A 25,281-nucleotide genomic window follows, 5' to 3' on the forward strand; every position below is an offset into this window, starting at 1 on the left:
GACTTAATTCGTTATTTCACCCTTTTTTGCCCCTTTTTTGCCGACATGTTTGCAAAAGACAAAATAATCCATAGAAGAGAAGAGAAGTTGAGCAACTTTAATGTATAAATTCATTAATAATTCATAACTATTCCGAACGTGGTGTGTACAACTTTTTTTAGTCTTAAATTTTTACTAAACACGCGATTGTTTTAAAATTTGGCGTATAGACTTTTGCCTATATTATATATTATTTTAACAACCACTCACAATAGTTCAATACAACTTCATAGTTATAATTACAACTTTTACGACAAGGACAAGGAAAAAAGATTCTTAAAAATTACAGATTTATGCATATTTCCATTTATTTATCATTATTTGTTTATCTATTTTTATCATTTATTTATCGTAAGACTCTTTTCATATTCTTTCTACATGAAAATGTAAAATTTTTTGGCTTTTTGTATAAAAGAACTAAAACAAGAGTTTGTGTTATTATAACTTGAACTCTCCTATTTTTAAAGAACTACATATTTGATTTAAAAAAATAAAAAAACCGAGACCTTTTGTAAAAAAAGTTAAGTTATATGATTTTCTGTGTACTCCCATATTACGTTTATAAGTGTCTCAAAAAGTCTTTTAAGACTCTTATAATAGTAGAATTATATGACCATTAATACATACATAATAGATAAATAACAAAATAATTAATAAACAATAACTTAAAAAAGAAATGTAAAAAATGGGGATGTAAAAAAGAAAAAGATCGTTTGTTGAGGTAATCTTTTATTGCACTGAAATTCGGGCATATATCTAGTAGTTAGATTTAGAGTTTTTTAAGTGAAATAGTATGACTAAAATTAAAAATCTTGCAACAATGCAGCAGAAGATGTGTGGAGTGCAGTAAAACAACATCTACATATTTTTAATGGGTAGGTAAATAGGTACGTACCTACCGTAAGTCAGTATTCAATATTTCATTTTGTAGAATTATACTCGCTTACATCTTCATCTATCTGTCGAAGTAAATGAAACTTATTATTTTAGTTTTAGATTTTTAAACAAAATGATGCTTTAAATATTTTGATACTAAAATGTATTGTGGTTGAGTGTTATTGTTGACATCTTTACTTCTGCTATGTCTACCTACTAGATGATTCACGTAAGATGATGAGCCTTACAAAAATATGAATGAGTAATTTTTTTTGTTTTTATCTGAGCGAACAACACATTTATTCAAAGCTGTAAAATTGCTCTAAATAAAGATTAAATAAATATAACAAGTGTGTGAATGACTAATGAGTTACCCTCGTATTTAAGCATTTTTTTGTACCTGCCTAGTACAAAAACAAAATTAATACTTAATTGTTAATTAATGTTTGAGATCAATTAGAATCTGGGGTGTTTTACCATACGGAGCTGAGCTCGTTGGTAGAATAATGGGATCGTACGTATACCTAAGGGGTTGTAGGGTTGATGAAATTAGAATAGACGCGCAATCGGTTAGAGAAAGGATGCAGGTTTTGATCTCGTCTGCGGTTGGCTGTGTGAATACGCCAATGATCAATGCTGTTAATAAACCAAGCAAGCAGCTCCGAGTTGATTAATTAAACATCGGTGTGTGGCGAGGCTTTCTCCTGTCAGCTTTTGGATTAGATTCATCTGTGCTTTCCTAACAGAGGAACTTTTAAATGAAACTTTAATATTAATTAATTCTTGAAAAAAGAGTGTCCTAAATACAAAATTTCACAACCTCCCACCCCTCACCTCGACTCAACAAAATGTTTAATAAACATAAAAGATGGGTAATTCAGCAACTAATTAATTTAGGAAGCTACTAAAATTTTTCGCTCGAGATTTAAGCAATTCATTACGGATTAGGTAGGTATTTAAAAGCTTTCAATCAGGCTGAAGTCGCTTTTCAGCGCAAACTTATCTGAGATTTCTTCAATCGCTGCGGTTGCTACAAATGCATTTTTATTAATTACGACACTAAGCATTGCTTGTTTGTGTGCAGGCAAATATGCAGATAAAAATAATTTTATCCTGCAGCATCCGCAGAACGAGAGGGGTTTGTATTCTCATTCAATCATATCCTCTCTTTAGAAGCGTTTTGTGTTTTGTGAAATTTTTCAATCAGTGTTGTCGTCCATTAGTTATATTATACACTGGCTGTTTGGCTAATGCATTCTGCCTGAATGAGAGAACAAGGAATTTTACATAATGCTATTTAGGTTCTGTTCAAATAAGGGCGCGTTTTGCTTGCCTTAATCAGACTAGTTTATAATATAGCCTCGTGAAAAAAGCCATTGTTATTTTTTGACGACTTTAGACAATAGGAAAGCGTACCTACCTAATTTGCGATTACGCTTCACGGTTGTTCGCCCCCATATTTTTTAATTATCATTTAGATTTAGAGAAAAATTCGAACGGATTCGCTACGACCAAATAATATTTTCATGATAAAACATCAAACCGTTCTTTCAAAGAATTTAATTTTCTCAAACGTTACAGGGAACAAAGCTCTGTAAAAAATTCCATTCACAAAATTAGAATAAGAGAAAAACTGCAGTATTACATAAAGGAGTCCGTGAATAACAAGACTTCAATTTAAGAATAACTTTATTTCGTCTTTGGGCAAAACACTCGTACATGAAAAATATAAAAAAATTGTCTTTTTTAAAGAGTATTTGAAATCAATAAGTTACTACAGGTAAGTGGAGAAAAACTAATTTTTTAAATAAGAATCAAGTATATTTTCCTGGAACCATCCCCACTCGAATTGCAGGTGGTTCCCAATTACTCCCAAAAAGTGAAGTTTTGAGTCCTCATCCAGCTTTCTCAGGCCAAGACGATCCTTAAACAAAAAAAAAACATAATAATAATTAATAACAAAACAAAACATGACCACATACAATTTTTTATTGTTGTAAATAACTCTTATTAACAATCAAAAATAATAATCACATTACAGATTATCACCATTTTGCAATGTAAATAAAAGATTACTTGAAATTCTTCTAATAAAATAATACGCTAATTGACGTTAATTGTTCAAAAACAGAAAATTGTAAACAAGCTGCACTATGAAGTTGTTTAAAACATGATTTCACAATAATCAGAATATCACACAGAGTGGCTAAAAATGACTGTTTCCCCTTGTACACAAGGTGTGTCTAATAATTTTACTATACCCGAAAAACTAATAATTACACAGAAATACAGCTATTGTTGTTAGATATTTTGTTTTTTTGTCCAAATACTGTGTTTTCCTATATTTTTTTATAATTATAGGTAATAATTAAAATGTTATATTATTACAAAAATACATTTTTTTGTTATTTTTAATGACATTCTGAAAGAAAAATACTTAAAAAATATCAACAAAAAAGTTATTCGTTAAGACACAGTAAAAATATACTTTTAGTAGACTAACCCTGTACATTTATTTGCATTTTCAGATTGCCCGTTATTTTCAGATACAATAATAATAATTAGTGTGTCACAACTTGTACCAGAAATAAGTAGATTAATTTTAAGCGGTTACAGAACACGTCAAGAGCAACAACTTTTCCACAGTTATCTATTTTTGGTTTCTATTTGGATGTTTAGTGAAACATTGCATTGAACAAGTCCTTGAAATCCAATTTTTGTGTTAGTAAAAATGTAGGTCTTACTTCGGTATAAATCGGCGATTCCTTCAAGTTTTGAATGACCGACGATTGTCCTGGCTTATAAAACCCGAACCATTCCGTCTCTCTTGGCTCAACAATGGTGTCATTATCAAACTTGACTAGAACAAAGTTATCCAAGGTCTGCAGTCTTTGAACATACTCTGTATTAATTGTGATTTCGTTGTTAATGTCGGATAAGAACGTGCTGTAATTTTTATACTCTTGCTCATGAAGAGGATCGTGCCAGTACGTGGCTTGAACTAAAGCTTTCTGAACCCACCTGCAAAATCATTCCTTAGAATTATTCATCCTTTCGTTGTTTACTTAATCTACTCCAAATAAGCAGCGTGATTCAACAGTCTTCTGATGTAATCACAAATCGAATGTGATAAGGAGCCACAGTTGGGTAAGCCGTAAACACCCTGGTGTTGGCCTCCTAACGAAATTAAATTCTTTATGTGGGCTTTTGGGCACCGTTGCAACAGTCCACGCCTGTATAGTAGGAAAATTTCGTTTCACTATGTCACGTTAATGCAGTTCTTACAAAAATTGAGCTCCTTGTGAAAATCCAATTGCGTTAAAACCGTCAGAAAGCAGAGGATCGGCCTGAATTAAATTACAAGCCATGTTAATTTGCTTGTCAGGGTGCAAAAAATAGCCATTTTCAACATCGTTTACTTCAGAAGTACCGATTCTTAATGAAACAACGTGAACACCCGGCAGAAGTTCTTCCAGTTTTTGTTTTACTGCTCCTAAACTGAACGAAAAACAACAGCTGTCCCCTAAAATTAAGAGGTGATAAAAACAACACGAGGACCTAACTCATAATTATGAATTATTATTATTATTATTATTATTATTTCATTTATTCTTTTAGCAATCTCAAGTCTTTCAGCTTAAATCAAATAATAAATGATAAAATCTATTATTATTATTATTTATTATTATAACATGATAATTTTTTGAATGCAGAAATTTTGTTTAATTTTGTTTAGCTGCTTCCTTTTAAACCATAAAAATTAATAATTCAAAACCGACTTTTATTTAAGACAAAACAGAAATTATCTAATGTTATATCTTTCTTAAATAAAAATAATTTTTCTTTTAATTCATTGAATATGAAATAAAAGTAAATAAAATCTTAGCTTAATGATATTTCGCTTGTGAATGAATAATTAATAAAAGACATTGAAACAAAACTATAAATTGGGCCCATCCTTATTTTGGATAATAATTAACTCTATTAATTATTTTTTCTTTAACATGATAAAAAATAAAATCACGGCGCAAATTTTTTGCATGATTTCTCCTATTATAAGCATTGTTTTTTTAATTGGTTATACAGGATTGATTAAATTTGCCTCAGTCTAAATAGAAAGTAAAATAGAAAAAACCGCTCAAAATAATTATTATTAATAAACACATATTACAATTGTTATTTTAGTATTTCAGTGTGACTTTTGACTTTATTTTATTTTTTATTGCATAAAATTTATTGCTACACAATAATTGCTAAAATTAGGGAGCCGATGTTGTACTTACCTATCGTGCATAAAAGTTCATTGAATTTTTACTTCCGGCAAAGATTGTATTTTTCCTAATTTCTCCGTTATGTAACGTCAATTATAACAGAAATTTTATTTACACCAAGCAAAGATAATTACAATTAACTGATAAAAGTGCACTTACACTGAAGACTTGAACGGTTACATTGACAAATAATAATTTATTTATACATTCCTCCGTGGCTGATAATTTCAAAGAAGTTGCAATTTATTACTCATCATTTAATTTCTCATTAAACTATTTAAAATTATAGGCAATCAAATTATAATTTTAAATTAGGTAAATAGGTTAATGAAAATAATTTGTTAATATAGGTGATTAAACTTGTCATTAAAGTACATTTCTAAATAACTGATTTAAATTTTCTTCCGCTTAATAAACCCAGACACTTGTTACTCAAAATACCGTTAATCCAACCAGTGACGTAGAAGAAACCTTTCGAATTAAGCAATGAAAAAAATGTAAATACTGTAAATAATAACCCTTTATGAATTAAAATGATAGTTAAAACCGAGGAAATCATATTAATTATCAGAGCTTTAAAAAACTTAATAAATAAATGCAATTCATTTGTATTTATTAGTTTTGTAAAGAATCTTTCTTATCCCTTTAATGTTTTTACAGTTTTCTAAATTATTGGAATTAAAAATTCAGCAAAAATATTTTGAAAGTAAAGCAAAACTTTGCTGGTATTAAAAATGTGATGGAAAATGCCTGCACATTTATGTATCGAGTGATGAAGTAAATATTGCAAAATTTTCTTATCTCGAATAACAAAACATTGCATTTATACTTTGACATTCCAGTGGCGGGTGCAATTTTTTTTATTCATCCTGTTTTTGGAAAAGTAGCAAAACTTGAATAAATCCTTAAATGGGTTAAAGATAAATAATTAACACCATTTCACGAAAAATTTTTATTATTTTTTCAGTATAATAAAAAGTAGTACGTAATACAAAAATATGCTATTGTCAGATTCAAAATGGAACAGTTTTTCAATACATAGCTATTATTATGGAAATTGTTACGCCACTGCCGGCAACAACAACAACAACATAACCTGCCAGCAATAAAAGAACAAAACTCTTACCCATTCCATGCCACATAACGATCGGTGTAAAATTGCCGTCCTTAACTTTATTAGCACTTAAAATGTTAAACAAAAGTGTTAATATCAAGTACTTAAAAGTAATTCCGTTCATTTTGGAAAATCACGACTGAATGTCTATAAATAAATTATTTAAAGATTAGACCGATCTACTTAACAGTACATAGTATAAAAACGTTCCTCTTATTAAGTGGTAAATTATTCAACGCTTGCGCGCTACATGTTGACGGGGACAACGCTGTAAACATTTATTCTAAGTACCTCAACTTCGAAAAATAAGATTTTATATTCGATTTCGTACAATTTTATTCATTTACATCACTAAAGAGAACGATTCCATCCAGGCGTTGGTGAACGTCGCCCTCGAAATCCGACTTGTGGGAGGAAATTGTTCGTTATTGTCGTAGAGAAATGTTGCGGTGGAAGCACCTTTTGCACACGCACATCTCAGCATCTCTTCCTCGTGAGGGGTTATTATTTCACATACGTGCATGTAACACACCGGCCTGCCATTTTGTTCTTTGGGAGTTGTAGTAAATAAGTGGATCAAATGTCGTCTTTTATTGGGTTCGGTGTCTGGCTCTTGCGTGCTCGTTTCGGTTGTCTGTGTAAAGCTGTCATCGTTTCTGTAAAAATATACCACTGTACACAACCCTAACGTTTTTATAAAAAACAAACAAGATTTTGGAAAATGTTTATAAAAATCCTTAAGAAAAAATAAAAAGTATTTAACATGTGGTCAGTTGATCAAACACATCAATAAAAATTTCGGGGAATTTTGATTTAACTGTTCAAAAATTATTTATCCTTGTATAAGCCTTCTGTGACTTTTAAGACTAAAATGAATAATCTCAAACAACATAATTTACGTCCTATTGATCTAAAACCCAATTATTTAAAATAGTTATTTAGTACAACTGATATTCACGTACGAGAACCCGCGTTTTTATAATAAATTACAATAATAAACTTCAAATTATTATCTAAAACAAATGTAAACAATAATTTGTTGCAAATACCTAGTTGTTAATCCATTTTAAAATTGCACAAATAATATAATCATAGATAGAACAGATAAGTCAAGAAATTGGGTTTGAAAAGCTATACGCAAAAACCTTGGTTTGAGGTTTAGCCAAAATATCACTATTTTTTCAAGTTCCTCAAGCTTCACTCTCCAAATATCCCATGAATAGAATAAAAAAATTACACCATCTTTTGGCCCACATACTTTCATAATATCTCTTCATATTTTTGATGAAATGCGACACTTTTTGGAATAGAGGAAGTTTGATGTATTAAAATAGGATTTGTAATTTTGAGAACACAACAATGAAAAATGATAAAAAGATAGGTAAATAACATTAGCAATAATTGTATTATATTTGTTATACCTATTGATTTGTAAGTAGAATTAAAGATTAGATTCAATGAAATTTTTTTAGGTTTTTTATATAGTCATCAAATTACGATGAAACAATTAATTATTTTTACACGTTTTTGTCGCCGATAATCGTATCACATCAGTCACATCACAATTGAGTACAGTTGTACTCTGTGATCTTTAGACAAAAACCAAATCTTTTTTTGTTTCTTATTCTTATGTATTTAGATTTAGATTTTATTTTGGGATGTAAATGCAAAAAATCAATGAAAATTTATTAGAAGATGTCATGAAGCAATTGAAAAAATTCCAAATCTTTCAAAAGTTTTTCGAACCAATTTGTTCATCTTCAGCTCAAGAAAGTTCATAACCAAAGTGAAGTATTGAGTCATTTATTATTAAAAAAAATGAAAAAACAAACTTTATTCTTTCATGAATAACTTACAAGCCAATAAAAGCCGCTGATGTTACGAAATTATTAAATTATTTATTAATATATAAATTATATTTATACGGAAATAAAAAATAAAAAAAAATTACATTGTACTTTTTTTTAGACTATAACTTTTATAAAGCCAGGCTATTATTTATTTTCATAAACCTACGCTGGATTTATATTTTAGTATTTAAATACTTTTATAAACATTGTCTTGTCTGGGTAGTTTTTATCTCAAGTCAAAGTTTATTCATACTTTCAGTAATTTTTAACATTTTAAAATGTACCCAAAGCCACTATGGGTTGTTGAAAAGTTTCGGAGATTTTGTTGGTGGAAAGTTAAGTTTTTTTGAAAGATTTTAAGCTCTTTTTATTATTACTAACTAGGTATTTGCCAAATTTTATTACCATTGACGTATGATGTGATAAACAAATTACTCGTAATTTGGATAAAAAATAAATTATTTCCGAGATTACTTCCAAAATATAAAATATTGCCTTGTAAATTGTAAATTCAAAATCTACTAAACTGTAGTATAACACTTTATAAGAAATATAAAACCAAATTTTACAAAATTCCGCGTAAAATTACCCAATAAAATCTCGGCTTTCCCTCTGGGATAGCGACCAAATTCTTATCAGTGAAGACTGATACAAGTGATATATGTTACAGTTTAAACTTAGCTCATCAAATTAATAGTTATTAAAAGAAATTTATCGTTGCACAAATATTTGGAAAACACACTGTTCCAAAATAGATTATTTTTACCAATGTGTCAACAGAAAAATAAAATGTAATAGTAGCGATTAATAACAGGGTACAATAAAGCCACTATTATTTAGTTTTTGCATTGTTTAGTTTTATCTAAAAGTACCACCTTTTGTTACCTTACGCTACGTCATTCAAGTATGTGTACCTATAAACTATGATGCAGTAATGTAGCAAATATCTGTTTGCCAAAAGTTTGGAGATTATCTGTGAGGTAATTTTTTTAGGAATTGTATAGCAAAGAATTTAAAAATTAAAGAAAAAAAAATGTTTTACTTACAAATTCTTTTCGGGCATTACAGCCTCATACAGTGACCGGAAGATCCAAAGCACTTGTAGAACAAGAAAATAAAAAACACTCACAGCAGATCTCATATTCGTCCGCCAGCATAACGATTCACACACCGACTTGAATGAGAGCTCTAAATAATCTGATTCATTTAAAATTTTAACCATACTATAAAGAACGTTGTTGTATATTATCATAAACAATTATTTACTTTTTACGTAAACTTAAACAATCTATTGTACACAAATACGGGCGCGATCATCTGATCATTCGACAGGCCGAAAATAAAGTGACTAATCTGATTACTTTTTACGTTTGTTAATAAGATTAAATACGACACACACCGCATTTCTCAGTGCAACTGTACGGATTGAGTACATTTAATTATAATGACCTTGGGAATATATTTAAATTATTAGACTCGCATTTTATTGACCATCCTTTATTGATTTTTATGAAATTACATTGAGATTAATTTACACAACGTGTGCAGTTTTTATTCGTTTAGGTCTGGAAGTAATGGACCGTTCGTGTCGTCCTTTGGTGCTCCGTTTATGTTCAGTGAAGAAAGTAGGGTCAAATTGTCCATTTCGTCGTAGTTTGGCTCAGTCTGCTGACGATTTAGACCGGGAATAAGTGGGTCGCTTTCTGTAATCTCATCAAATCCCGCATCAACTAAATTACTCAAGAGATTTTCTTCAATTTCGTGCACTTCTTCACCGTTTTCGATTTCCTGTTCATCCTCATCGGCCTCGTGCTGATTAACATAAAAAACAGTTTTTCGTACAAAGAAACGCAAAATAGTAACTAATGATAATTATTACAACCGGTCGTGACAGCACGTTGTGTTTATAAAATCCCGGAAAATTCTGCCGAGTAAACAGTGTTAAATTTATCTCTTTTTTTATTTACAAGTTGTAACGTTTTAATGACTCGAAATTTTTTTATTACCTGGACAACGGGAGTAGTCGATTTGTATTGAAAGGCACTGTTGGAGAGGTCGACCTCAACTGGGAAAAGGGCAGGGCCTGATAATAACTCTAATGATTTGGAATGCACTTCTGACAATCCTTTAATTAGCTTTGTAAGGTGACCGCCTAAAGATTGGACGTGTTTGTTGTCCAAAAGTTCCATTTTTACGAGGACGTCTGATCGAAGTTTGGCGAATCTGGCTCTTGCCAACTGGCGGCAACGCAAAATTAATCTAAAATAGATTTTTCAGATTAGTGGCAGGAGATATCAGGCCCATAAAACTGTATCTGCAGCGCAAAAATCTTTAATAATTTGAAGTTGCATTTTTCACTGAAATATTCTGTTTCTCGATTTCTCGGCGAAAATAGCTCTCGTGGGTCAAGTTAACAAACCTCACATGTAAACACCTTGAAAACTAAAAGATGGTCCTAAATGTTTCCTAAAGAAAAACTCAGAGCAGAGTCGACAAAAAAAATGTAAAAAAAGAATTAGACAACAATATGTATCTATTAAAGTCTAGAATATAAAAAAAATCGAAAAGGGAATCTAAAGTATTTATAAACGAAGAGGCAACAGAAGTCTATAGAACATTTTAGATTTTAAAACAAATGTAGAAAAAGATCTAAAAAAACCGAATTTAGACGAGAATCGTTAGAAGAATTTCTAGAAAAGAATGTCTAGTAGAAAATAGAAACTGGAGAAAGAAAGATTAAAATTATTATTTAAAAAATAAAAATTAATTTTTATTAGGGCCTAGATTAAAGTCATATGCTAAAAAGACTACATGTTATTAAGGATAAATATTTAAGAATGAAAAAAATTGTTTTGGATTTATTGATTCTTTTCTTATTAATATAAAAATATTATGTAGAAAAAAAATTCTTCCCAAATAAATTTTGTGTATTAAAGTTCTTACACTTTTTCACAAATAAAAAGGATGTAAAGTTATGTGACACACAAAAGAAAAAAAAAGAAAATAAAAATTAAAAAAACAATAAAAATTAAAAAAGAAGCGATCTTGAAGCTTCAACTTTAAAGACGTTACTAAATCATCGCAGTGAAACCCTGGTTTTCGAGTAATCAAACATTTTTGCAATTGAATGTGCATTGAATAATTGGAAAAATATAAAAAAAGTATTTTTTTAGAAAGTAACACTTATGTATAAGTGGGATTATCAGAAAATCTTTGAAGGCAAACTTGTTGAAAACATTTGTTGTAAAACTACTACAAAAAAAAACGTTATAAATTGGTGAACAGTAGCGTTTTTTTTTAATTTCGAAAAAATTATTTTCACAACACATTTTCAGTATTCTGGTAAACAATGTTATAGAGATCAACGATTACATTCGCATGTCTGTTGGAATAACCATAGATTAAATAAATATATGTTGGTTCTAAAAAGTGCAAGTCCTAGACAGTTTTGTGTCACCTTTCAAGAAAAGGATTTTTTTTTTGTAGGTATACGTACCGGTATTCGTAATTTCCTGTTTCAACTCTGTATAGAGGTTCCTGCAAAGCTGCATAACTACATTCCTCATCGTCCATTTCTTTAACTTTCAGACAATAAGCCAAATACTCAAATTTCGCATCGGCATATTTTTTTACCGTCAGTCTCGTGTCCGGAATGGCCTTATACAAATACGTACCCATATCGGCCAAAACCTGCCAAAAACTGTAAAAAAAATCTCTATTTCAAAATTCTCGACTCACTGGTTTCACTTTTTTGACCATATCTTGGCCAAACTTTTCCATACTGCGATGCTGCTCACCGAAAACTCTAAAAGCTTCGCTTGCTCTTGGTTGGGGTTCCCTCACAGCCAACCCGGCGAAAACGTCGCCCATTGCTTTGATAGCTTGTTGCAGCTCAACGTGGGCCTAAACGACTCTTACAATTTTTTAAACGTATAGAAAATGCAAACTTTACTTGTAACACTCGCTTCGAGTGATCGACAAGTCCCCGGTACATTAATTCGGTGTGTTGGAGCTCTTGTAACTTTTTAACTAAGGTGTCGTTGCACAAAATCGCCCGTGAAAGACCTAAAGCATCGGCGGTGGAAGAACTCATGTTTTCGACAAGGCGGTGTTTCATTTTTTTCAGAACAATGTCCAAACTTTTGCCTTGTTGCGGGTCGGCGTGAAGTTTATTATAATTTATAATAACTTCGTCCTGGAATGTGTTATTAAAGGAAAATTGGAGCAAAGACTGTTTACTTTAGCAGCTTGGATCATTTTGGCGACTTCCACTTTGGTTTTGCCCTTCACTGATAGCCCATTGACTGAGACGAGTTCGTCTCCAGACTGAAGAGTCCCATCTCGACTAGCAGCAGTGTTGTCGAAAATTTGGACAATGTATAAGCAGGGGCACAGTGGGGCCCCACCGCCAATACTGATGCCGATTAAATTATTGGCGTCTTTTTTGATGGTGACGCTTCCGGAAGTCACAGTCATTCCCCTGAAAAAACGTTTTCAGAAGATTGTTTTATTAGGACACACTTCAACTACACACTAAAAAGCTGCAAAACTCTAAATTTCGTAATGTTTTATTTTCGCAATTTACATTTACAAAAATATTTTGTTAAAGGATCCTAAGTGTGTCGTGACTAGGATTCTAAATCTACAGCTAACGGTGTGGGGTGAGGTGTACATTTTCTAGCGTGCGACACGTGGTGTTCCTGAAAAAAGGAAAAATTAGCAAAAAGCAGTTTTCCAACACTTTAAAGCACACTACGCACGCTCCTCTAGTGCGTTTAATGCTCTAATTAAGTTGCATAAGTGATTAATGACTATTACAAACCAATGAGTTGAAATCTGCTTATTTCAAAACTTACAAATTTATAACTTAAGTACTTTTTTGACTATGCAGAATGTTCCATAAACGTCCAACCAGTTGTTCAGAAATGAGGACCTTGCATAAAATTTTTTTGGTGACATTTTCTATAAATGGTCCGACGTTTTTGGAACGTTTTCTAAAACAGTCATTCAGACGATAGGTCTGTATTGGTCATAAATCAATTAAATTGCCCATTAAATTCATAATAATGTTAGGATCACTAATAAAAGGACTGCACAGCAAAATAGAAAATAGTCAAATCAAAAAAATTTGGAAGTGCTGTATATATCTAACTTAAAGCTTAAAGTTTTCTTATTGTCTATAATAAGTAATAAATAAAGTCAGAAAAAACAATTAATTATGAGCATGAGTTTTACCTGAGAAAGGTAGTAGGTATGTTTTTTATAATTAAAATGTATTGTTTTTATTGTACTTTTTGCTACACAGTTCCTTTTATTTTGAAATTTGAAATTATGATATACTTACAAAGTGTTTTCTCTCTGACACTTTTCCATTGGGCTCATATCAAATAACAATACTTCCAAATCAGTATTCTTTTGTTTTTCAACTGAAGAAGGATTTTCTTCCATTTTTTGTTCTTCTTTGTTTTGTCTACTTATTTCGAAAGCAAGTTATAGTTCGAAATAAAGGCAGCCCAAAATACGAGTAAATAAAATACGAATAAATAAAGATAAAAATTGATTAATTATTATTATTTAGTAACTATAATTTATTTTTTATTAATAAAATGGCTCTTAATTATCATTAGTGTATAGTACTTTTACCTCTATATTTTTTAGTTAACTACTAGTATATTCTGTTTTCAACCTTATTATCAAAAAAATATATTTTTTATCAATTCTTAATTAAAAAAAAAACTAACTGACTTTTATAGGTAGGTGCAGCTATTTTTTTTTCTTGGAAATTTATGAGTATGTAAGAGGTATATATTTTTTTCTTTTGACTTGTCCACTTACGTATGAGTATAACAAGTTATTATTCAATATAATTATTTTTTTAAAATGTAAATAATAAGTAAAAAAATGTAAAAAGTCTAGATAATTTTGTGCCAGTGGTTCACGCTAGAATTTTTATAAGAATCTGATTCACACAATTATTTAACCTTGGCTTAACAACAAACTAATCCTATTTTCTTACGTGTTACACGAGAAATCTTCTCAAATTGTTGCGTTGTTATTGGATTTATGGAAAATTCACCAAAGTTAAATAAAAATTAATAGTAGCAACTAAGAAATTTAACAGTCGGTGTTAAATAAACAGGAATTATCTTCACGAATTAAAAAAAATCGTGTGTTTTTTTTACTTTTGTCATGATATTTAGCCCTAGAAAATTTTAAATCGTAAATACTTACTTTGAATCTTCTTTTAGAAAATAATTTCTTCTTATTTGATAATTTGGATAAACATCCGAAAGATGCAACATCATCATATTGGAATACCTTGTATTCAACATTAACCACAAATTATGAATTTTCACACCGTTGTGTAAATGGTACGCAACGAAATACAACCGGAAGTACTATCAGCTTTAGATTAAATTATAAATATATGGGTGTAGACAAAATACTTCCTACTGCATATTTTGCTTATATTGTGACTGTCACTTATGACTTATTATTGTCACCCTATCATGTAATTACTAAATTCTGTACAAAAGGTAATGAATTAATTAACATGCAACATATGAGCCTTATATTACAAGTATAAAGTCGATCATGCAAACGAGTTTGTTTAATTTTTATCTTACTAATTAACAAGGTGATGTCACGAATGTGACAAATGGAATATCAGTTTATTGCTAATTTATAAGTATTTGAGGGAGAACTGATAACAGTACAGTAGTACACTAGGTTGAATAAAATCAATACTGGAGTTTAACTTTATCAACTTACATTTTATCCTCTTCTAGAAAATAATCATATTCTAGGTCCAGCATTGTTGAAATAATTGTAGTTTGATTAAATCACCTTTTTCAAAGGGTACAATTTGACAAAACAAATAAGTCGCGAGAATACCACCCTGCGTCGAGACGCCTGTTGATAACGGCGCCGAATCAATTCGAACAGTGACAGCAAGTGGAGCGAAATTCAAAATCTCACGAGCACCTACAATTTCCAGGAATTTTTCCAAAAAAAATTATACCTTCAACTCTTATTTTTCTGTTCATTCCTTCGTAATGTAATGTATGTTTAAGCAAAATATTCATGTAACAATAAATGAAATAATAAGCATAATCATAGACACTCAAACATGCTCAAACAGCTTACGTAATTTTTAAAATATTTAGTCAAATTTTTCAAACTTCACATTCTTATTGTTTTATAATGTTTTATTTATGTCGAAAATACCACTGACTGTTTATTTATAGGTACGTCATCTATTTCTTGCTCAGCATATTTCTATTGTATCAATTAATTTGCAAATGTTATTGATCTATTTTCATTATGATAATAAAGATTTGATGAAACCAGTTTGTTCGCCTGCAAGGTCAGTTCAAGACATGGAGAATCCCAGATTACAGTTATCTTAATGTAATTCCCAGTTCATTAGAGAAATAACAATCCTTAGTGGCAGAATGTTCGTTAAAGGAGTAGTACTGTTGCTATTTCTTTCGACACAATTTCTTTGTTATGAACAGTTTGTGATCCCAGATGTTACGCTAGAAGCCTATGCTCCTAAAGGATTCAGGGCATCTATACCTGGTAAGTCACAAACAACAAACTTCTATAATTATTACTGTACCTAACTTACTCGTAACAAAATAATTGCTCAAATTACCCGGATGCATATCTGCGCAATTCTTTTGCAAATTTATAATTTCATATCACTACAAGTTTTGGAGTTATCGCTAATATTCTTGTCCTTTGACTTTATGATTGAAAAATTTCTTCGCTCAAACCCTTGAGTGTTCAATAAAGAACAAGTGGAAAAAAATCATTACGGTTCTTGTTGTTTTTTCAGCTCTGCCAGGTATTCAGATGTTCGCATTTCACATGAATGTAAACAAAAAGATATCACAAGTTGATCCCGGCGATTACAGACAGGACTACACTTCGCCTGACGGTAATGTGTGGTCTTATTTCAATAGTGATTTGTCCCTCAACATCGGAGACACCGTCAACTATTGGATTTTCGTCCAACATGAAAAATTGGGGTACCGAAAAGACAACGTAGAATGGACTGTTACAGGTACTTGGTTTTTCTCAAATGTGAAACTATAACCCCTACTATCGTAGAACTTCTCCAATTACCAAATGGTACTTGTGAACCGCCTTTAACTGTGGTTAGTGGACAAACCCAGGTTTGCAAAGGCCAGGTTGTGTTCGAAGAGAATTTTCGAGGTGATAAAATCAATGAGAATAAATGGACTCTCGAACAGTACATACCAACATACACCAGTGTGGTAATTAAATTTAAAAATAAATCGAAACACCTCTACTTAGCCATTAATTCATTTTAGGATTCGGAATTTGTTTCCTACCAGAAAAAACAATGTTACATTTTTGGAGAGAAATTATTTATAAAACCAAACCCTGCGCAAAACGACGACGACGTGAACGGTGAATTAGACTTCCGTGGAAAGTAATTATTTAATTTCAATAAAAAAAATTGCATATAAAATTCATGTAGGTGTACGCGTGCTACCGAAAGGGCGTGCCACATTGTACGAGAGATCTACTTAATAGTTCCACCAGTAGCTTCGGGTAGAATAGTTTCAAAATTTAAATTTCGATATGGTACAGTCGAAATTAAAGCCAAGTTGCCAGCAGGAGACTGGATTTATCCGCGTAAGTGCTACGAAGTAGATCTTAAAAAACTAGCATAAATTCATTAATTGCAGAAATTTATTTGGAAAAAGTTAGCGACCCTAAAGATAAAATATGGATCAGTTATGCCAGAGGCAATAATCAACTGTTATTAAAAAATAAGCAAGATCTTGGTGGTAACTTACTTTTTGGTGGACTGGTAATTGATCCAGAGGAGCCTGGAAGAAGCCAGTTTTTAAAAACTAAACGCAGCAACACTCCGTTTTCGAGGGAAATGCATGTCTATACGGTCATTTGGACCAAAGGTAAAAACCCAATTTTGATTTAAAGTAAAATAGGTTTATTGAGTCTTTCAGACAAATTGTCGTTACTACTCGATGGTACTCAGTATGGTGAAATAGACAAGGAAGCCCTCAGCCAATTTAACTTTTCAGACGATGATTTGGTAATTGATGGCAATAATAATTAATTATGGTAATACAATAATATCCCTTCATTAGGTCCAAATAGTTTTGGGAGTTGGCGTTGGTGGAAATAATGACTTCCCCGACAGTGTCCAGTCGGGGAACCACAAAAAACCATGGGTTAATAAAGATCCCAAAGAAGTGAAATTCTTCTTTAACGCAAGGTCTGAGTGGCTTGGGACCTGGAAGGGTGATAATACAGCTTTACAAGTCGATTACGTCAAAGTTACGGCTTTATAAGATATTAAAATCGTGTAAGTTACTTAACGAAACACTTGTGCCATATCAATTTATTGTCCGAATAAAAACATTAAAATCATGCAAACCAAGTTTAAACACATGCTATTTACATAGAAAGTTTGATCACCTAGAAATAATTAAGCTTGAAAAACAAAAACAAATTACATGCATCTATGTGATGATGAATACATCGTCTGGTGCTGAAAAAGATTTCATGAAACAACAAGTGCGCGTTATAGCCGGGTTGAAGCTACCATGGACCGCATCACCATTATGTTTCATTCCAGAAGTTTCAATATCATAATCAGTTAAGTTAGTTTTTTCATCTGTACTAAAATTTAAATCTTGCATGCCCATCATTTGTCCATCACCTGTAACCGCATTTTCAAATTTGCAAAAACTTAAATGAAACACTACTTTGTTCGTCATTAGTCGCAGTCAAAATATAGGAACCCAAGGACTGCCAATTTGGTTGTTTGACTGCTTCGTTATTAGGACCAGGACTTACGACCGACATGGACATATGACCACCTTCACCACTTTGCTGAATTACTGTAGCAACAACTGGTATTTTAATTTGAACGGTACTTCCAACAAGATTATGTTTATCTTCGGTCACATCTTTCAATAAAAATTTGAAGTAGGGAAACATGGGGAATTGCAGATGTACCTTCGAGTGTTGTTCCAGGCGTGGTCGTTTTTGGGGTAACTGATATCTGGCCATGTTTCTTCAAATCTTCAGCACTTGCTGGAACTAGCATTTGCTTATCGTTCCCAGCCGGTAAAACTCGGACCAAAACAGGAATTCCTGTTAAAGGCCTCAGTAAAGCGAAGGGTATCTGGTTTGTCTCGATCGCTAGTTGCATTGCTTTGGTTTTGATTGGTTCCACAAATATTGCGTTGCTAATTCTACCAAAAAAACACACAATAAACTTTTTAATTATAAAATGATCATTTACTTTTGGTCATCTGTTAGAAATGAATCAATGGCTTGATTACTTTCCCTATGTTCATATTGTTCGTGATTTCTTAAAGCTATACGTTTCGCAAAACTTCTTCTACAAATTTGACACGAGTGTTTAGGTTTATCCATGCGTTGGTGCGACTAAAACACTTTTGGTAGTGATAGTGGTAAAAGTTGTGTTTTTTACTTTTAATTTATGACACATCAAGTTAGACATTTGGTTAAATCCTTTTCCACAGTCGTCGCACTTGTATGGCCTTTCATTGGTGTGGGTAAAAATGTGATTACGGAGGTTTCCTATAAGGTACAGTATAAAAAAAAATTGTTACACGAGAACTTATAACAACCTTTTTGGTGAAAAGCTTTGTTACATAAGTGACACTGATGCGGTTTAATACCGGTGTGAGTTTTCCGGTGAGAAATTAAAGTAGAGACGCGATTAAATGTTTTTTGGCAAATTTCACAAACGTAAGGCCTTTCATGCGAGTGAATTGCTCTGTGTTGCGAAAGTGTCGACATTTGTCGAAAAGCTGTGAATAATGCAATACAAATAAAAATATTAGTCTACGTTCTGAATTATTTATCAATTAATTTTTTACACAGTGTGCATACGTACCTTTTCCGCAGGTGTTGCACTGAAATTTTCTTTCGTCAGTGTGCGTAGGCAAGTGACGCATTAAAGTATATTGATGGCCAAATTCCTTAAAGCCTAGATTAAGATGAATATTTAGATTTTTTTGTTACACCAGAAAGTCAACAAATAAACACAGATTGTCCGGAAAAGACGCATAATTTAGTGAGCAAACTATTTTTTTAATAATCATTGTTTCAGTTCAAGCCCACAAATTTATTACACGTTTTTCCGAACACCTATAAGTATACTTACAAGTTTTGCATTGCCAGATTTTTACGTGTTTTCCATCTTGTAGTTTGTACTTTACAAGGTACGGTATTTCATTTTTTATAATTTCTAGTTTGCATAAACCGTCTAGATCTTTCAAATTGCTCAAATCCAATGGCATCCGATTATTTAAATTGGCATTAACGTCTAATGTGTTCGAAAATATGTTCGATAAATACGACGAACTAGGTTGAACAGAGTTAAAGTTTCCACATTGCAAAAAATCGATTTCTCTCTTAACATCCCTAAAATTAAATATAAAAAAATGTGTATTTAAGCACTTATAAAGTTCAAAATCATTTTTTATACAGAATAACCCATTAAAACAAGCCACACGAGTTTTTATTTTTTTTAAGATTTTCCTAATAGAAACATAGGTTGATTTAATATATGAATTATGTTGGTGTTAAAATTTATTTTGCGATTAACCCGTGAATCAAAGCATCTGATTGAAATTACTCTTAAACAGAGTGTCTCTACAACGCTTTGAACCCGAAATTCGCCAATTTTGAGACATTCTGTAGGTATAATAACTTGTTACATTGGTGAGTTACGTCTGTGAATTTTACGCAAGATGTTTATCTCAGAACTTTGAAAACATCATTTTTAGACTTACGTATACCTTTTTTACACTCACTGAAACAATTAAGTACTTAATTTATTATATCAGGCACTCTAAAACTAACCCCCATTGCTATGTGGTAGAAATAATGATAATAGTTAAATAAAGTTTGTATGGGACGCTAATGCTCTAATAAACAAAACAATTCCAAAATAAGTGAATTTTAATCTGCTTTTGTCTATGGCTTTTGTTAAAACAGAAGTCACAAATGAAGTTGCGATGTGTGTCTTAAAACTGTATTTCCAAAATTCGCTTTTTTGGGGCTTGTTGTACTCACCCATTATTCTCCTTGTCGAATTTTAAGAAATCTGCGTTCAAGTTTAGCTGATCCATTTCTTATAATTCCAATTTAAAGCAATTAGAAGAGCTTGAAGGAACTTTTGTAACTAATGCAAACAGATTTTTCACAAAAACTACTCACATAGTCAAAAGCACACTTTATCAAGTAATAATAAAAAACAAACAATCATTTCAATCAGAAAATTTAAACGTTTAAATTTTTGAAAAAATTTAAACACAAAAACAGGCTAGTGAATGTATTTTGTTTAAAAAATTGTTAAAAATTGAATGTTGATGGATTTTCATTTGACTAATTATGGACAAACTGTCATAGCTTTCTAGATTCAAGTGAACAATATTCATAAATTTGCGATAATGATTTAAATTCAGCTTAAAACATTATTTTAGTATCAATGCCAAGAAAACCATTTTAAATTTTGAATTGAATGGAAAGTAAGACTCATGCGCACAAAATTCTATTTTTTTTATAAACGACTGCAGCGTCACCTGACGATTAAAACTAGCAAAGGTATTTTTTTGTTTTAAAGCTACGCGGTAAATTTGAATGATTCTCTCAATTTTTACATTAAAATGTGATAAGTGCGAATTTACTTTCAATAATATTCATTGCTAGCTTCAGTAATTAGCGCCTGGAAGGTATGTCAAGATTACAAACCAGTGTCACAATTTTTGAGGTTACGTTCAAGTCAAAAATGTGGTGATTTTAGCGTCAAAACCATGATTGACGAAGAAGCCCAATATGACGCCCTTCTGGGGGGCTCCGAGGAGCTCCCTTCGAACATCTCCTTATCGAAATTCGTGGCTTGCCGCAGCCAAGAAATCCAAATCATGAAAAACTCCCTCCTGACCCAAACCGGCTCAAAACTGGCCTTCCAAACTCTACCGAAACACATGAGACGCCGGGCAATGTCCCACAACGTCAAAAGACTACCACGGCGTCTCCGCCAAATCCATTTAAACCAAATGAAAAAATCCGGAATGCCAACGCAACAGAAGCGCCCCTCTCGCAAATACCGCCGAAAACCGCGAAACCTCCTCGAAGAATACACCAAAAGGGCCAATAAGAAGTACAAATGGTTGCAAACCCACATCTGGCACGCGAAACGGTTCCACATGGTGGAGAAATGGGGCTACAAGTTGCCATACCACGCTTGTGATAAGGCCTTCCGTGCCTGCTACAGGGCAATGACCCAACATTGCCTCTTACAGGACATTTCCTACTACAGTTGTGTGGAAATCCACGGCGATAAAAGCGAAATTATTGAAAAAATTAAACTCCTGTGTAAGCCAGGCGAGGGTTTAAGTATTGGGGCGAAAGCCTTTTCTGAGGGTAACCGCGAGGGTGAAATCTGTCTCTATGATTCGTTCCAAAAAGCCATCGGGAACGTCATGTTCCAGTGGCAACCCTCTATTGACGAAAAATGTAAATTGTGGTTGTGGGTTCATGCCGCTTTTTATTCAACCACGAAAAACACACTAGTTGAGTGTTTTAAAAACTGCCAGATCGAAATAAACGAACTTAGACTTGAGTTGAGCAGATTTAGACTCAGTGGGCCTTTATCTAATCCAGTTCTTCAAGATGCGCTTGCTTTGATCGACATTTATGATATTAAATTAGTACCAGAGTCGCCTCTTAAAAAATACATTGATTGGCCGGAGAATAAAGCAGTGATTATAAATCAGTGCGAGTTTTGGAAAAAACTAGCCTCGGTGGCATCCCTACATGAGGTTTCCCCCCACATCGTGTTACCCTTGATTGTGAAAGACCCCCGATTGAATCTTCCAAAAAAGCGCATAAAAAGTGTTTTAACTTTCGGGAAATTGGAATTTGATCAAATTCCTGTGAACATTTCCGCGAATCCTTTATGGGACAAGACCATCAGAACGTACTCAAATGAAAATAAAGTGTCTGACTCAAAAATTGTTGACTTGCAAAGTGGTTTACTAGTCCCGGGGTCTGATTTAAAAGGGACCATTGGCCACATTCCAATTATCCTGATCCAAAGGCCAGGGAATAAAACCCAGAACGTTGGTTTAGGGAGTGGATGGGATGTCATCCTACCAACGGCTTGGGCCAAACCGTTTTGGATTGCCTTCGTTATGAGGGGAGCAAGGGTTGGGGGTTTGAGGGAATCAGACTCAATGCTTTACGAAATGGGAAAGTCACAGTTGCTTCACCCGGACACGGACGCAGGTTTTGAGGAAGAACTGAGACATTCAAACCAGCACAGGGTTACGTTTTTCCAAAAACCTCCAAATAAACGAATCAATTACAGTAAATTTAAAATCGCAAGTCCTTTGCTTTGCAATTGGAGGCTTTTGCTCAAGGACTGGAACAGTGGCTTTACGGGCGAATTTTCAGTCCTCAGGGACAAAAAACAGCTTCATTCGATTAATGTAAATTAATTGTCTTTGTAAAAAGTGAACTTTAAGTTTTGATTGTTTTAGGCTTTTCTCAATTCTAAGACACACCCGGTGCCACAGTGCCCCCAAAATTGCCTCATTCCTGTTAGACTTGAGTGTGAGAAGCGGGGCTCACTGGCCGAGTATGCCATTATTTGTGTCCCGAAATGTAAGAGTGATTTGAGCGAAGTTTTGTTGGAACCGAATTGCGAGGATGTAAATAAGGAAAAGCGGAAGGAATTGAGACGTGCACATCAAAGTTTGTTGAAAAAATTGCGGAAGAAACGCAAATTAAAGTCGGAGCTTGCGGTAATGTCGGTTTGTTTTAATCGAACTTGTTGATAAGTCTGTTTTAGTCGGATGATCACAGTGAGATTTTACGCAGTTATACGGAGAAAATGAGAGCGCTGTGGCTTCCTGAGCCAACTACCATAAGGCATTCGTGTAGCAGAGAAGTTGTAGGTTTTGTTTCGAAAGGCGGTTTTAGTTTTTCGATTGGGAAAAGCGCAGGGACGGGTTATATAACTAGCGATTGTTTATCGGAGTTGGTTGATTTTAGAAATAAGGTTTTGTTGAGGAATACTAATTCTCGGCAATATAAAACTGCGAATTTAAGCGTCATTGTAGAGTGACTGGCTGAATATAAATTTATTACAGGAAAACGTTTATAATTGCTATTTACAAATACATACCCACATGGGGAGGCTGCAAATGCCGAATTTTTTTGAATAAAAAATAATGCAATTTCTTATTGCTGTATAGGAATTTCCAAAATATTTTATTGGAGGCGTGCAGCCGTTTTTTAAATAATCAATTTACGGAATGGTAATAAGTGTTGTTACACTAAATTGCCGATTTACGCTCACTTTGATGAAAAAACGGGTCATAAAAAAACACAGTACTTCTCAATATTGTATTATGTGAAGTCTGGATGTTTGGTATACAATTTTTTGTAATGTACTTACGTTATACACAATATTAATTATTTCACGTAAAAGATGCATATTTCCATAAACAGAATCTAGAGGAGGTTCCGAGTTCTCATTTTGTACTCCATGATGATTAGAAAGTTACAAAATATCCCTTACAACTATTCAAGAACTGTTAAGCGATCCACTACTTTAAACAGTCGCAACAGTTAAAATGCGAACAATGTGGAAGTTCTAGATTTGGAGTACAAAATCTAACAAAGTGCAATTGCCTAGAATTTGATGCAACAGTCCTAAGAATTTCCAACTAATACACTAAACACTGATTTTTTTTATTTACAACAGAACTGTTTTTGATCATTAACAGGAATGTTCCATCAGATGGACAAATTATATACAGCAAATAAAATTGAAAATTAAGTTAATGTGGAGGAAGTTGCTTGTCAATAAAGTCTTTTATATCACGCAGCTCTTCATCTGAAGACGTGTGCATAAGTCCCCGGTAGGACTTAAATTCGGGTTCTTTAAGTAAGGTTTTAAGGACAGACGCGGTCATTTGGCCCCACTTGAAGGGCACCACGGGGTCGCAATCTCCATGGCACTGCAAAATCTGAAAAAGCGTCAGCTGCTTTTATTCTTACTTACTCACCGGTAAATCTTTTGAAGTTTTCATGGAACCGGGAAAGCTCTTATGCAAGGGCAACCACCCCGATAGAGACACAACCCCGGCCAATTGCTGGGGGTACACAAGCGCCGAATACAGCGCGAGAGCGCCCCCTTGCGAGAAACCCCCCACAACTATTCGTTCAGCCGGAATACCGTCCTTAATTTCATTATCTATCATTGAGTGCACCTGTTTAGCGGCCTGTTTAATCCCTTTACAAAATTATTGTAAAAATTATAAAAAGTTCCGCTTTTTTCGTACCTTCTTCGTCTTCAGGGCCTGAGGCATCAAGCGTCCGCAAATCGAACCAGCTGGGCATCCGGAAGCCCGCGTTCAGAGTCACCGGCATGGTGGGGGCCGTGGGGCAGATCACCTTCACATGGGGTGGTCTGAGGGCAGCCATGGCGCTGGCCCACCCTTGGCTAAAACACCCCAATGTAGGTTTTGTCACTTGCACCTAATCACACCACTTACCCTGTGTCCCCCAAACCGTGTAAAAAAATTAACTGAAACAGGTGCACTTGTGAAAATGGGGTTTCTCATTGAAAAAATGTACTAACCGTGGCTGTGTGTTTAGCGGTTGCGGCAATAACAATTGGGGCTGCCATTTCTTAATTTTTTGATTTGGTCGGTGAGAAATGAGGTGTCTAAGTGGGAATACTGGAAATTTTGCTGAAAATGAGTGACTTCTCAGAGTTTAGAGAACGAATCGGAAATCGTACAAGTACTGGCACAATGACAGAATTTTATTGCTTATTGGCAGTTGAGGTTGACGTTAATAGAGAGAGAGAAGAGATAAAGAGGTTCGCACTGCGCAGGCGCACTCAAATTTTGAAGGGCGGCAATTCAAATTTTTTATTATTTTTGTACTAATTAGGGCTGTTTGCACCTCTGAAAACCAAATTTAATGGTACATATACTAGCTTAAACAATTTTGTTTTGACTTTACCAAATATCTTCAATGTTAAAGGGTTTATTAGATAACGATATTATTGAAT

At 33.0% G+C, this 25,281-nt stretch overlaps 6 protein-coding genes across 13 annotated transcripts; 2 read left to right on the forward strand and 4 right to left on the reverse strand.

Moving 5' to 3' along the window:
- Window positions 1–2,586: 2,586 nt before the first annotated feature.
- Ppt1 (Palmitoyl-protein thioesterase 1) lies at window positions 2,587–6,452 on the reverse strand. Its single transcript, XM_964497.5, has 5 exons — window positions 6,313–6,452; window positions 4,201–4,438; window positions 3,990–4,148; window positions 3,660–3,936; window positions 2,587–2,839 (listed from the first exon to the last, which is right to left on the reverse strand). Exons 1-5 carry the CDS (start codon window positions 6,422–6,424, stop codon window positions 2,711–2,713), a joined length of 915 nt encoding a protein of 304 aa, XP_969590.2. The 5' UTR covers window positions 6,425–6,452; the 3' UTR covers window positions 2,587–2,710.
- On the reverse strand, window positions 6,124–15,117 carry PICK1 (Protein interacting with C kinase 1). 4 transcript variants are annotated; one of them, XM_015977680.2, is made up of 9 exons: window positions 14,922–15,117; window positions 13,495–13,620; window positions 12,390–12,630; window positions 12,103–12,345; window positions 11,889–12,053; window positions 11,647–11,840; window positions 10,157–10,409; window positions 9,197–9,962; window positions 6,124–6,956 (listed from the first exon to the last, which is right to left on the reverse strand). In XM_015977680.2, the coding sequence occupies exons 1-8, from the start codon at window positions 14,963–14,965 to the stop codon at window positions 9,702–9,704; spliced, it is 1,527 nt and encodes a 508-aa protein (XP_015833166.1). In that variant the 5' UTR covers window positions 14,966–15,117; the 3' UTR covers window positions 6,124–6,956; window positions 9,197–9,701. The 4 variants fall into 4 exon arrangements, with proteins under 4 accessions (XP_015833166.1, XP_015833164.1, XP_064215895.1 ...); XM_015977678.2 differs by having other exon boundaries at window positions 13,495–13,623; XM_064359825.1 differs by lacking the exon at window positions 13,495–13,620 and adding an exon at window positions 14,382–14,875 and having other exon boundaries at window positions 14,922–15,116.
- A 487-nt stretch (window positions 15,118–15,604) lies between these two features.
- Gnbp2 (Gram-negative bacteria binding protein 2) lies at window positions 15,605–17,585 on the forward strand. Its single transcript, NM_001170813.1, has 8 exons — window positions 15,605–15,731; window positions 15,991–16,218; window positions 16,266–16,432; window positions 16,490–16,611; window positions 16,660–16,817; window positions 16,871–17,101; window positions 17,153–17,241; window positions 17,297–17,585. The coding sequence occupies exons 1-8, from the start codon at window positions 15,605–15,607 to the stop codon at window positions 17,498–17,500; spliced, it is 1,326 nt and encodes a 441-aa protein (NP_001164284.1). The 3' UTR covers window positions 17,501–17,585.
- On the reverse strand, window positions 16,954–20,524 carry LOC103314881 (zinc finger protein 774). 4 transcript variants are annotated; one of them, XM_064359826.1, is made up of 11 exons: window positions 20,409–20,524; window positions 20,265–20,364; window positions 19,351–19,610; window positions 19,081–19,173; window positions 18,812–18,994; window positions 18,652–18,761; window positions 18,460–18,605; window positions 18,171–18,409; window positions 17,918–18,121; window positions 17,755–17,871; window positions 16,954–17,700 (listed from the first exon to the last, which is right to left on the reverse strand). In XM_064359826.1, the coding sequence occupies exons 2-11, from the start codon at window positions 20,318–20,320 to the stop codon at window positions 17,672–17,674; spliced, it is 1,437 nt and encodes a 478-aa protein (XP_064215896.1). In that variant the 5' UTR covers window positions 20,321–20,364; window positions 20,409–20,524; the 3' UTR covers window positions 16,954–17,671. The 4 variants fall into 4 exon arrangements, with proteins under 4 accessions (XP_064215896.1, XP_064215897.1, XP_008200278.1 ...); XM_064359827.1 differs by having other exon boundaries at window positions 20,265–20,354; window positions 20,409–20,521; XM_008202056.3 differs by lacking the exon at window positions 20,409–20,524 and having other exon boundaries at window positions 20,265–20,402.
- A 230-nt stretch (window positions 20,525–20,754) lies between these two features.
- Window positions 20,755–23,352, forward strand: Pop1 (POP1 ribonuclease P/MRP subunit). Of its 2 annotated transcripts, none has more exons than XM_015977696.2 (4): window positions 20,755–20,923; window positions 20,974–22,684; window positions 22,736–22,999; window positions 23,047–23,352. In XM_015977696.2, the coding sequence occupies exons 2-4, from the start codon at window positions 21,005–21,007 to the stop codon at window positions 23,320–23,322; spliced, it is 2,220 nt and encodes a 739-aa protein (XP_015833182.1). In that variant the 5' UTR covers window positions 20,755–20,923; window positions 20,974–21,004; the 3' UTR covers window positions 23,323–23,352. The 2 variants fall into 2 exon arrangements, with proteins under 2 accessions (XP_015833182.1, XP_969301.4); XM_964208.5 differs by having other exon boundaries at window positions 20,995–22,684.
- A 237-nt stretch (window positions 23,353–23,589) lies between these two features.
- Apt1 (Acyl-protein thioesterase 1) lies at window positions 23,590–25,091 on the reverse strand. Its single transcript, XM_964137.4, has 5 exons — window positions 24,844–25,091; window positions 24,758–24,789; window positions 24,545–24,705; window positions 24,269–24,495; window positions 23,590–24,229 (listed from the first exon to the last, which is right to left on the reverse strand). Exons 1-5 carry the CDS (start codon window positions 24,889–24,891, stop codon window positions 24,041–24,043), a joined length of 657 nt encoding a protein of 218 aa, XP_969230.1. The 5' UTR covers window positions 24,892–25,091; the 3' UTR covers window positions 23,590–24,040.
- Window positions 25,092–25,281: the final 190 nt, after the last annotated feature.

This window comes from Tribolium castaneum, chromosome 1, assembly GCF_031307605.1.
Source record: "Tribolium castaneum strain GA2 chromosome 1, icTriCast1.1, whole genome shotgun sequence".
In the NCBI taxonomy this organism is placed as follows: Eukaryota; Metazoa; Arthropoda; class Insecta; order Coleoptera; family Tenebrionidae; genus Tribolium; species Tribolium castaneum.

Excerpts from the sequence above, each read along its gene's own strand:
- Ppt1 (XM_964497.5), bottom strand. The coding sequence starts at position 6,424 with ATGAACGGAATTACTTTTAAGTACTTGATATTAACACTTTTGTTTAAC. Across the intron at positions 4,149-4,200 it reads TCACAAGGAGCTCAATTTTT|GCGTGGACTGTTGCAACGGT; the intron begins GTAAGAACTGCA and ends CCTACTATACAG. Across the intron at positions 2,840-3,659 it reads AATCGCCGATTTATACCGAA|GATCGTCTTGGCCTGAGAAA; the intron begins GTAAGACCTACA and ends TTTTTGTTTAAG.
- PICK1 (XM_015977678.2), bottom strand. The coding sequence starts at position 14,965 with ATGCTGGACCTAGAATATGATTATTTTCTAGAAGAGGATAAAAT. Across the intron at positions 12,054-12,102 it reads ACTCGAAGCGAGTGTTACAA|GCCCACGTTGAGCTGCAACA; the intron begins GTAAAGTTTGCA and ends AGAGTCGTTTAG. Across the intron at positions 9,963-10,156 it reads CGACTACTCCCGTTGTCCAG|CACGAGGCCGATGAGGATGA; the intron begins GTAATAAAAAAA and ends TATGTTAATCAG.
- Gnbp2 (NM_001170813.1), top strand. The coding sequence starts at position 15,605 with ATGTTCGTTAAAGGAGTAGTACTGTTGCTATTTCTTTCGACACAATTT. Across the intron at positions 16,612-16,659 it reads GAATTAGACTTCCGTGGAAA|GTGTACGCGTGCTACCGAAA; the intron begins GTAATTATTTAA and ends AAATTCATGTAG. Across the intron at positions 16,818-16,870 it reads AGGAGACTGGATTTATCCGC|AAATTTATTTGGAAAAAGTT; the intron begins GTAAGTGCTACG and ends CATTAATTGCAG.
- LOC103314881 (XM_064359826.1), bottom strand. The coding sequence starts at position 20,320 with ATGGATCAGCTAAACTTGAACGCAGATTTCTTAAAATTCGACAAGGAG. Across the intron at positions 19,174-19,350 it reads AATCTGGCAATGCAAAACTT|GCTTTAAGGAATTTGGCCAT; the intron begins GTAAGTATACTT and ends ATCTTAATCTAG. Across the intron at positions 18,410-18,459 it reads TTTCTAACAGATGACCAAAA|AATTAGCAACGCAATATTTG; the intron begins GTAAATGATCAT and ends TTTTTTTGGTAG.
- Pop1 (XM_015977696.2), top strand. The coding sequence starts at position 21,005 with ATGATTGACGAAGAAGCCCAATATGACGCCCTTCTGGGGGGCTCCGAG. Across the intron at positions 22,685-22,735 it reads AACAGCTTCATTCGATTAAT|GCTTTTCTCAATTCTAAGAC; the intron begins GTAAATTAATTG and ends TGATTGTTTTAG. Across the intron at positions 23,000-23,046 it reads AATTAAAGTCGGAGCTTGCG|TCGGATGATCACAGTGAGAT; the intron begins GTAATGTCGGTT and ends AGTCTGTTTTAG.
- Apt1 (XM_964137.4), bottom strand. The coding sequence starts at position 24,891 with ATGGCAGCCCCAATTGTTATTGCCGCAACCGCTAAACACACAGCCACG. Across the intron at positions 24,790-24,843 it reads CCGCTAAACACACAGCCACG|TTAATTTTTTTACACGGTTT; the intron begins GTTAGTACATTT and ends CACCTGTTTCAG. Across the intron at positions 24,230-24,268 it reads AAACTTCAAAAGATTTACCG|ATTTTGCAGTGCCATGGAGA; the intron begins GTGAGTAAGTAA and ends ACGCTTTTTCAG.